This window comes from Osmerus eperlanus, chromosome 23 (genome assembly GCF_963692335.1).
Source record: "Osmerus eperlanus chromosome 23, fOsmEpe2.1, whole genome shotgun sequence".
NCBI classification, from domain to species: Eukaryota; Metazoa; Chordata; class Actinopteri; order Osmeriformes; family Osmeridae; genus Osmerus; species Osmerus eperlanus.
This window is the reverse complement of record NC_085040.1, coordinates 71,665-83,182: the sequence shown is the minus strand read 5'-3', so window position 1 is coordinate 83,182 and position 11,518 is coordinate 71,665. Positions and strand designations below refer to the sequence as shown.

General features: G+C 50.4%; 1 protein-coding gene across 1 annotated transcript in view; it reads right to left on the bottom strand.

Annotated features, from left to right (window-relative positions):
* The window catches only part of kif1ca (kinesin family member 1C, a), a 17,899-nt gene extending 7,108 nt beyond the window's left edge, over positions 1-10,791 (bottom strand). Inside the window, exons 1-15 of the mRNA XM_062449921.1 lie at positions 10,150-10,791; positions 7,006-7,129; positions 5,946-6,022; positions 5,635-5,814; positions 4,408-4,658; positions 3,792-3,903; positions 3,311-3,387; positions 3,112-3,178; positions 2,948-3,023; positions 2,281-2,359; positions 1,896-2,041; positions 1,584-1,610; positions 1,387-1,487; positions 472-551; positions 32-47 (exon numbers count right to left, since the gene is read on the bottom strand). Coding sequence (XP_062305905.1) covers positions 32-47; positions 472-551; positions 1,387-1,487; positions 1,584-1,610; positions 1,896-2,041; positions 2,281-2,359; positions 2,948-3,023; positions 3,112-3,178; positions 3,311-3,387; positions 3,792-3,903; positions 4,408-4,658; positions 5,635-5,814; positions 5,946-6,022; positions 7,006-7,111 — 1,395 coding nt within the window. The 5' untranslated portion in view covers positions 7,112-7,129; positions 10,150-10,791. The remainder of the gene's footprint in view (positions 1-31; positions 48-471; positions 552-1,386; positions 1,488-1,583; positions 1,611-1,895; positions 2,042-2,280; positions 2,360-2,947; positions 3,024-3,111; positions 3,179-3,310; positions 3,388-3,791; positions 3,904-4,407; positions 4,659-5,634; positions 5,815-5,945; positions 6,023-7,005; positions 7,130-10,149) is intronic.
* Between the last annotated feature and the right edge of the window lie 727 nt (positions 10,792-11,518).

The following is an 11,518-nucleotide window of genomic DNA, read 5'->3' as shown; positions in this document are numbered from 1 at the left end:
TGATGAACTGACCACTCAACCGGATGTCCACCTCCTGCTGACCCACTCTGAAGGAGAGGAGAGCAACAGTATGATCATGTACAGGATCATGTATATAAACAGTATGATAATGTACTGGATCATGTATGTAAACAGTATGATAATGTACTGGATCATGTATATAAACAGTATGATAATGTACTGGATCATGTATTAAACAGTATGATAACATGCAGTGTGATCATGTGTATGTACAGTATGATAATGTATGTAAACAGTATGATAATATACAGTATGATAATATACAGTATGATAATATACAGTATGATAATGTATATATACAGTATGATAATATACAATGTGATTATGTATATAAACAGTATGATAATATAGTGTGTTAATGTATGATAATGATCAATATGATAATGTATATAAATAGTATGATAATGATCAGTATGATAATGTATATAAACAATGTGTGATGTGACTAACCTTGTGATGCCCTCCTTGATGTAGTACAGCAGACACTCTGACATGAGAGGGTCTTCATTCAAGTTGACCAGGTGGGGCGTCTGACACACACACACACACAACGCACAGCGCACGCACACACGCACACACACGCACACACAAACACATGCACAAACCAAAAGTGACACCTGTGCAGTAATGCCTAAAGTAAAGATAGAGTCAGGTGTGTGTGTGAGTGTGTGTGAGTGTGTGTGTGTGTGTGAGTGTGTGTGTGTGTGTTTGTGTGTTTGTGTGTGTGTGTGTTCTTACTCCTTTTGGGGAGAAACTCCTACTGTTCCTCCATCTTCCTTGATTGACACGCCCATCCTGCTAACAACGACTCTCTGAGAGGTGGGGAGGATAGGGAGGAGATAGGGGAGGAGGAGATGGTGGGAGAGGATAGAGAGAGGGACATTAGTCCCAGTGGACTTCTCAGACCTGTTCTCACCAATTCCTCCCTCCTCCTTCTCCCCCTCCTCCTTCTCCCCCTCCTCCCTCCCCCCTCTCCTCCCGCCTCCTCCTCCCCCTCCTCCTTCCTCCTCCCCCTCCTCCTTCCCTCTCCTCCTCCCTCCCTCCTCCCTCCTCCTCCTCCTCCTCCCCCCTCCTTCCCCCTCCTCCTCCTCCTCTACCTGTCCAGTCGTATAGATTCTGTCTTCCGTAGTTTGTCCTCCCAAGTCTCAATTCAGCTGCGGCTATGATCTTCTCAGTCTCCTGCATGACACACACACACACACACACCCCACACACACACACCACCCACACACACACACCACCCACACACACACACACACCCCACACAACACACACCCACACACACGTACACACACAGGTTACATCAGTCTTCCAGAAGCAGAAAGAGGGCAGAGCCTAGTCAGAATGTGGGCGGAGACTTCGTACCAGCAGGGCCTCTGCCACCTCCTCCTTGCTGATGGTCTCTGTGGCAACACACTCCTCCCCCTCCGCAAAGTCCTCGGTCATGTGATCGGGGCGGAGTCTCTCTCCAAGGCATGGTCAGATCCGGGGGTGGAGTCACTCTTGGGGGGGTGGGGCTCGTTCATTGTGATTGGCAGGCGAGGAGGGCAGGGCAGACTCACTGCTGTTGTTGTTGTTGTCGTCACCAGCTGAGGGGGTAGGAGAGAGGGGAGGAGGGGGGGTGGGAGGGGAGGAGGGGAGAGGGGAGTGGGGAGGAGGGGGGAGGGAGGATTGTGAGGGGAAGACAAATATATATATATTCACATAAATAATATTACGTGAATTTGTGCATTGAGTGTGTGTGTGAATGTGTGTGTAGTGCAAGTGTGAATATTTGTGTGTGTGTATGAGGGTGGGTGTGTGTGTGCGCGAATGTGTGTATATGTGTGTGAGTGTGTATATATATATGTGTGTGTGTGTGTGTGTGTGTGTACCTGTAGACAGCAGCTGACTGAGGCCCTGTGAGAACAGCAGATCTCTGAGTCTGTTCACTTCATCTTTAAGCTCTCTAATCAGACGGGCGTTTGGATCCTCGTTGATCACCGCGTTACACTTGATCTGCTTAGCCCTGTCCGCATACCTGCACACACACACAATTATCAATCATGTGGGGGCTGAGAATGGAGAGATAGAGAAACAAAGGGAGGGAGGGATGAAGGGAAGGGGGGAGGAAGGAGGAGTGGGGAGGAGGAGTAGGGTGGGGGCGGGGGAGTAGGGAGGGGGCGGGGGAGTAGGGAGGGGGCGGGGGGAGTAGGGAGGGGGGGCGGAGGAGTAGGGAGGGGGCGGGGGAGTAGGGAGGGGGCGGGGGAGGTGGGGTACCTGAGTGTACTGAGGGTCTCTTCATAGTTGATGTCTGCAGGACTGAGAGCTGCGATCATGGCTGTTCTAGAGTTTCCACCTGAGGGAGACGCACAAGAGTCACTTTTGAGGACAAACATTTGTTCACAGGTCCTTCTCCTTTCCCCTCCCCTCCCTCTCCTCTCCTCCCCTCCCCTCCCCTCCCCTCCCCTCTCCCCTCCCCTCCCCTCTCCCTCTCCTCTCCCCTCTCCCCTCTCCTCTCCCCTCTCCCCCTCCTCTCCCCTCCTCTCCCCTCCTCTCCTCTCCCCTCCCCTCTCCCCCCTCCTCTCCCCTCCCCTCTCCCCTCCCCTCTCCCCCCTCCTCTCCCCTCCCCTCTTCCCCCTCCCCTCCCCTCTCCCCCCTCCTCTCCCCTCCCCTCTCCCCTCCCCTCCTCCCCCCCTCCCCTCCTCTCCCCTCCCCTCTCCTCTCCCCCTCCCTCTCCCCTCCCCTCTCCCCCCTCCCCTCCTCTCCCCTCCCCTCTCCCCCCCTCCCCTCCCCTCCTCCTCTCTCCTCTCCTAACCCTCTCCCTCTCCTCTCCTAACCCTAACCCTAACCTCCTCTCTCCTCTCCTCTCCTAACCCTAACCCTCCTCTCCCCCCCTCCCCTCCCCTCCTCTCCCCTCCCCTCCCCTCTCCTAACCCTAACTCACCCAGGTTCTCCTTCAAGAGCCAGGTCAGGACTGAGTCTCTGTAGGGTATGAAGTCACTCCTCCTCTTCTTACTGCCCTGTTGCTGAGAGAGGATGACTCATCAGAGACTTCGGTGTGTGTGTGTGGGATGTGTATGATGTGTGTGAGTGTGTGTGAGAACCTACCATTTCAGCCAAGGCAGAGATCACTTTCCCCAGAGTAGTCAGAGACTTGTTAATGTTAGCTCCTTCTGTGGACAACACACACACACACAGATTGATACAGTGTGTAAAGGTTAGGGTTAAAATGTCTGGCCACTTCTTTGAGTGTGTGCATGTGCATGTATGTGTGTTTGCATGTATGTGTGTGTGTGTCTCTCTCACCTTCAGTCTCACGCCCTTGGCCCCTGAAGAGTCTGCTCTCTCACTGCCGGCCAGATCCACCAGGCTGATCTTACTGACCTGGGGAGCAACACCAGGTTACACCAGCAGATACACACACACTGGGTGACACCAGGTTACACCAGCAGATACACACACACTGGGTGACACCAGGTTACACCAGCAGATACACACACACTGGGTGACACCAGGTTACACCAGCAGATACACACACACTGGGTGACACCAGGTTACACCAGCAGATACACACACACTGGGTGACACCAGGTTACACCAGCAGATACAGACACACTGGGTGACACCAGGTTACACCAGCATATACACAAAAACTGGGTGACACCAGGTTACACCAGCAGAGATACACACACACTGGGTGACACCAGGTTACACCAGCATATACACACACACTGGGTGACACCAGGTTACACCAGCAGATACACAGCAAATACACACACACTCCCCACCTTCTCTGAGTCCAGGCTGGTGAGCAGGTCTCTGCGTCTCTGGGTGAACACGATGGTGAACACAGCGTGAGATCTGCTGCTGGTCTCATTCATATTTGTGGCTGCCACAGTCCTGCAGGGCACATTTGATCAAATCCCCTCATCAGTACTGTGTCAATACTATCATAAATACTCACAACAATACTCCATCAGTACTCATGTCAACTCTCACATCACACACACACACTCTCCTGTCTGACCTGGCCTTGTTCCCACAGTCCATGAGGTTGTGTATGTCTGACCTGGCCTTGTTCCCACAGTCCATGAGGTTGTGTATGTCTGACCTGGCCTTGTTCCCACAGTCCATGAGGTTGTGTATGTCTGACCTGGCCTTGTTCCCACAGTCCATGAGGTTGTGTATGTCTGACCTGGCCTTGTTCCCACAGTCCATGAGGTTGTGTATGTCTGACCTGGCCTTGTTCCCACAGTCCATGAGGTTGTGTATGTCTGACCTGGCCTTGTTCCCACAGTCATGAGGTTGTGTATGTCTGACCTGGCCTTGTTCCCACAGTCCATGAGGTTGTGTATGTCTGACCTGGCCTTGTTCCCACAGTCCATGAGGTTGTGTATGTCTGACCTGGCCTTGTTCCCACAGTCCATGAGGTTGTGTATGTCTGCGTATCCGGTGACGGTGACGGCCAGCTTGGACAGGTCTTCCCACGTAGGGCCCCATGATGGGTGTTCCCTGACCCTGAGGGCGGCGCGGCCCTGGGGCTTCAGCAGGTCTCGCACGCGCTCACAGTAGATCTCCATGTAGCTGACCTCCACAGAGCAGGACAGCTCCGGGTCTGTGTTGTGGCCCACACGCTGGAACAGGTCCTCACACAACTGGGGAGGACAGGGAGGGATGAGGGACGAGGAGGGACCTTTCAACATTCAACTTTATTTATCCTTAGAAAGGAAATTAGTGTGCAGCAGGGGTCAGAAACACAGACACAGAACAGCACCGCCAAATGCCAACAACATTACACAACACAGAACACACAATGGAGACACACCTTCCCCCAAACCAATGACAGGGTCCAATTGGGCCTGGGTCTGTGTGTGTGTGTACCAGGGGATGATGTGTGTGTGTGTGTGTGTGTGTGTGTGTACCAGAGGGATGATGTGTGTGTGTGTGTGTGTGTGTGTATGTATCAGAGGGATGATGTGTGTGTGTGTGTGTGTGTATGTATGTATCAGAGGGATGATGTGTGTGTGTGTGTGTACCAGAGGGATGATGTGTGTGTGTGTGTGTGTATCAGAGGATGATGTGTGTGTGTGTGTGTGTATCAGAGGGATGATGTGTGTGTGTGTGTGTGTACCAGAGGGATGATGTGTGTGTGTGTGTGTGTACCAGGGGGGATGATGTGTGTGTGTGTGTACCAGAGGATGATGTGTGTGTGTGTGTACCAGAGGGATGATGTGTGTGTGTGTGTGTACCAGAGGGATGATGTGTGTGTGTGTGTGTGTGTGTGTGTGTGTATCAGAGGGATGATGTGTGTGTGTGTGTGTGTGTACCAGGGGGATGATGTGTGTGTGTGTGTGTGTACCAGAGGGATGACGTGTGTGTGTGTGTGTGTGTACCAGGGGGATGATGTGTGTGTGTGTGTGTGTGTGTGTACCAGAGGGATGATGTGTGTGTGTGTGTGTGTGTGTGTGTGTACCAGGGGGATGATGTGTGTGTGTGTGTGTGTACCAGGGGGATGATGTGTGTGTGTGTGTGTGTACCAGGGGGATGATGTGTGTGTGTGTGTGTGTACCAGAGGGATGATGTGTGTGTGTGTGTGTGTGTACCAGGGGGATGATGTGTGTGTGTGTGTACCAGGGGGATGATGCCTTCCTGATCCTTCTCCTGGCGTCCCATCATGGTGTAGCTCTTGCCTGCCCCCGTCTGGCCGTAGGCGAAGATGCAGACGTTGTAGCCCTCGAAGGCGTGCTGCAGCATCTCCACCCCGATGTCCCGGTACACCTGCAGCTGGGAGGCGTAGTCTGGGTCCTCACTCTGCACACACACACATCATACCCCAGGTACACACACACAATAAATAACTGGTAAACACGTGGGGTGTGAGTGAGTGTGTGTGTGTGTGAGTGTGTTGTGTGTGTGTGAGTGAGTGAGTGTGTGTTTCTCACCGAGGTGTGTGACCAGTAGGAGTGGTCGAAGGTGAAGTTCTTGGCTCCATCTTTGGGCTGTTTGGGGTTGATGATGCCTGGAGTAGAACACACACACAGACACACACACACCACTCTGTTAGAGTTTGGTTTAGCCTCAGGGAGAAGTATTACAGGACAGAGGTTAACTACTAGTGCGTGTGTGTGTGTGTGTGTATAAATAACAGTGTACTCAGTAGTCACATGACTGACAGGCATTTTGGGTTTGGTGAAACACATGTGTGTCCCTCCCCTCCCTCCCTCCCTCCCTCCCTCCCTCCCTACACACACAGTTTATTTATAGGGTGAGCATTGATGCAACAGAGCCTTCTCTCACACACACAGACACACACATCCACTCTCTCTCACACACACAGACACACACACCACATCTCATTAACATGGGGATGAAGGAAACATGCCTGACATCCCTTCAAGCCTCTCCCTTTATTGTCTGTGTGTGAGAGAGAGTGTGTGTGTGAGAGAGAAAGAAAGAAAGAGAGAGATAGAGAGTGTGTGTTTGTGTGAGAGTGTGTGTGTGTGAGAGAGAGAGTGTGTGTGTGAGAGAGATAGTGTATGGTGAGAGACTTGTCCTCCCTTTGTCTGTGTAGATCAGATAACTAACTGGGGACGTGACAATAGAAAGAGAGAAGAGAGAGAGGGGAGAGGGAGAGAGAGGGGGGGAGAGAGAGGGGCGGAGAGAAAGGCAGGAAGAGAGAGAGAGGAGGGAGAGAGAGAGGAGGGAGAGAGAGAGAGAGAGAGAGAGAGAGAGAGAGAGAGAGACAGAGAGAGAGAGAGAAGAAAGAGAGAGAAGATAAGCATATGAAAGACCAATCGGAAACATCCCAGAATGCATTGTTCCTTCCAGGCCCACAAACCTACTGAATTTCAATGGTAGAGGTGTGTGTGTGTGTGTGTGTGTGTGTGCACTTACAGGTGGAGGTGTGTGTGTGTGTGTGAGTGTGTGTGTGTGCACTTACAGGTGGAGGTGTGTGTGTGAGTGTGAGTGTGTGTGTGTGAGTGTGAGTGTGTGTGCACTTACAGGTGGAGGTGCCCTGCATCTGGATCACACACTTGGCGTCTCGACTCGTCTCCCGGGAGTTGAAGGGTCGTACTCGGACCGCCACCTTGACCGACGCCCCCGCCATCACCCCTGACCCCTGTCCCTGCACACAGCCAATCAGAGAGCAAGGTCAGTCACACAGGTAGCAGGTGTAGTTGCGTCGCTCATCAGAGTCTCCTGATCTTCCCCGTACTCGCTTACCCTCTCTCTCTCTCTCACCCTCTTTCTCTCTCTCTCTCTCTCTCTCTCTCTGTCTCTCACCCTCTTTCTCTCTCTCTCTCTCTTACCCTCTCTCTCTCTTACCCTCTCTCCTCAAACACATTCCAGCTGTCTGTCTGGTCTATATACTTAGAGAGCGTTTCCATGGAAACCATGTATTCACGTGTCTCTCTCCCCCTCTCTCTTTAGCTCTCTCTTTATCTCTGTCTCTGTCTGTCTATCTCTCTCTCTCTCCATCTGTCTCTCTCTTTATCTCTCTCTGTCTCTCTCTCTCTCAGGTTAACAGGTGGTTGAGGTGCAGGTGAATGTTTGGCAGCCAGCCAGTGAACGCTGCCCTGGAGCAGTGCTGCACACACACACACACTTTCACACTCACACACATCTACACAAAGCAGGGAGGCAGAGAGTGTGTGAGAGTGTGTGTGAGAGTGTGTGTGTGAGTTATCTTGTTCCATCCCTACCCTATTAGAATTGTGAAACAAACACATTCTGGAATGAATGTGCTTACCCCATCACAAACACAAACACACACACTCCATTCCTGCTGAGGAGACAGGCTGTTACAGAGAACACTCCCTCCCCCTCCCCCTCCCTCCCTCTCTCTCTGTTCAGTTCAGTATGCTTTATTGGCATGACAGTTCGGGTTGAGCAGTATTGCCAAAGCAGTCCATATTGAATGGACATTTCAACATATATATCATAACAATTAACAAGGAGTCTAACAATAATAATATGGCAAAACAACAGTAGCATAGTAAGTTGGGGACTGTAGAAAAGTAACAGATAAATGCATGTTAAGATGACAGAAGACAGAAAGGTTTAACAGTCATACAAGGTTGATTCACTGTTCCTCAGGTTGTGACAATGAGATACATATCTAGTGGCAAGGCTTGCAGTAGGCCCTTCACCCATAGATATCCTTAATTTCCCTCCCTCTCCCCCTCCACCTCCCTCCCTCCTCTCTCTCTCTCTCTCTGTCTCACTCTCTCTCTCTCCCCCTCTCTCTCTCTCTCTCCCCCTCTCTCCTTCTCTTCCTCCCTCCCTCCCTCCCTCCCTCTCTCTCTCTCTCTCTCTCTCTCTCTCTCCCTCCCTCTCTCTCTCCACTAGGTGTCATGGTGTCTCTCTTCAGACATCAGCTACTTGGATTCTTCACCGATGGACAAGAACACACACACCATACAAACACACACTCAAACACACACTCAAACACACCATACAAAACACATTCACACACACCATACAAACACACACACATCCTGCCGTGAGAGTCAGTGTTGGAGACATGGTCTGTAATTTAAACATCAGCACCCTGTAATAAGCACACACACACTCTGACACACACACACACACAACATGACACACACACACAACACAACCAGACAAATAATCGAGTAAAAGAACAAAGAGAATAGTATGTAATGTATCTAAATTATACACCACTATACCAAACTATACTCTACTGTACAATATTGTAATACTATTACACAATACTTGATCCACAACTTTACTATATTAACTACATATTACTACTCTGTACTTGTATAATCTATAACATTAACTGTTCTAGACGATGCTACAATATTGCTGTACACAACTACACTATGCTAAAATACTACTCAATTTAAACTCATAGATACTAACACATAAATAACACACACACACCCTGCCCTAGACAACCCTGCTGCTGCAATCAACACCAGCAGAACAAAGACCGCCCTGTGTGTGTGTGTGTGTGTTTACCTTGTCAACAAAGTCTGCATATGGTGGGACATGTTACATCACATACACACACACATGTGCACATACACACACACTGTGCACATACACACACACTGTGCACATACACACACACATGTGCACATACACACACACTGTGCACATACACACACACTGTGCACATACACACACACACACACTGTGCACATACACACACACTGTGCACATGCCACCTTTAAACCAAGTTGGGTTAACCAGCTGGTATTACAACCATCTTGGGAGTGTGTGTTCTGGGTGAGAACAGCGAAGGGGAGGTCTGGAATGCATTCTCTGTGCAACTGGGGAAAACCTGTGACATCACAGGATAGGTATTCTACCCTGCATACACACACACACACACACACAGTTCAAGCTACGTACTCATGGCCGTGCTAGAACAGTGTGTGACTGTGGCTTACAGACTGGTTTGTGTGTTTGCTGACTAACACACAACTCCTCCCATACAGCACAGGTGACGGTGTTTACTAAGAGAGGGAGGGAGGGAGAGAGAGAGACAAGAGAGGGAGGGAGAGAATAAGAAAGAAAGAAAGAGGGAGGAGAGAGAGATGGAGAGATAGGTAAAACATCAGATATGGACAGTGTGTCTGGACACACTACAGGTAAACATTGCTCAGTTGTTAATGAACACACACATCCTTGGTTGTTTCCTCAGACAGGTCTTAACAAACAATCATGATATCCGCCGCGGACGTCATCCATAGACCAAACATCACCTGCCAGACTTAGAACGGACTGTGGTCACAGTCCCGGTAACTGGGTATCACCTCCGGGACACCGGGGCACATGACCTCTCAGGCGACACCGTACCATCGCTGCCTCTACACAAACACGCACACACGTGTCCTTAAAAGAGAGCCGGTTGTTTCCTTTCTCTCCGGGGCATTCACACTAACTTCTAACGCCAGTACAGCGTACGGTGAGCGGCCGGGTTGGCGGCTGGGTGTGCCGGGGAAGGAATGCCTGTGATCTTCACCAAGCTACAAGCTAACTTTAGACTCTCTCCCCTTCTCCCCGGCCATGTCCAACACACACAAGTCCGGTTCACCATCTGCGCTCACGGCACATCAGACAGTTCAGTCTGTTAGCCTAGGCAGACACGACCCGGGCCCTGGCCAAGAAATGACTCACCTTTAGCGGAGTGGAAGAAACGGTGGGTCTCGTGGATCACCCGCGCCGACTGGCTCCCTGTCGGTGCGGTGTGATTACGCAATCCGTACGATCACAATGTATTAACGGGAGATTTGTCTTAACACCTCCTCTGTCCCGAACCGGGGCCTGCGCTGGGTGGGGGCGCTGTGTCCTCTGGTATTCCCACACGCGCACACAAAGTAAAACTTTCACAAACTTCTAATAAAACTCTTACCACGTAACGATAGAGGTTTATTACGCGCGAGGGTCTTGTGAAATTCTCAGGACAATTAAACTCCGTTAAGTTTAGAAATCGGGACGACGGAAACTTTGGTGACGACCAAGGGGTGGTAAATCACGGCGGCGGAAAGGCAGAGTTCGGTGAGGTTCTGTCGGTCGGCCGGTTGGGTTGGAGTATGACCTCTAGACCGGGAAACGGACACAGCGGGGCCGAGTATCCGCCGGTTTACCGAACAGCTGTATAATAGCCGAAAAATAAAAATAAAATGAAAATAAAAACAGAAAAAAGGTGGCCGCTGGCCGCGGTGTGTCTGCGCGCGGCCCCGTGAGTCGCCCTCGCCTCGAGCCCCCCCTACTCGCTCAGCAGTTCCAGTCGGTCGCCATGTCCCGTGTGACGTCAGGGTTTGGAACCGGAGACGCGACTGGCGTTAAAGGGCTAGTGTCGCTGTATCTCGCCCCGGGAAATCAAAACATGTCCGGTAGCCGGCATCCACATCGGTTTCGTGGATACATCAGACCGTCATCACGAAACCATCAACAAACACAGAAATTAACAAAATATTATGAACACAATATACAGGCATATAATAGCCACGATATGCAGTACTATATACACTACACAGCAACATACTGTATAACACACTAATCACTATACACACAGCAATACATAACAATAGGCTATGTAGTGTTTAGCGTGTTGGAGTGTGTGTGTGTTTGATTCAGGATACCAGGTGCTTCCTTTCTCTGCACTCCTGTGTTTTAGAAACACTCTCTCTGGACAAGAGCGTCTGCTAAATGACTAAATGTAGAAACCACACACATACTAACACACCTACTTACACACTCTTTTTCACAGACAGACAGAAAGACACACGCACACACAGACACATTCTCACAGATAGACTAAACGCGTTTCATCCCAGACCGCTCAGGTGACTTGCATGGGCCTCTGGCTCCCTCATGTGATCAAATAAACCAACTACAGCCTAGGAACGGGCACTCTTCTTAAACAACAGCACGTTTGGATTTAATACCAGTACATACCTATAAGCGTTACAGCGTTTAACATTTAATAAAACAATACTTGCTGAGTGTTAGTCGACTATATTCCACGCTAACAGTGTCAGGT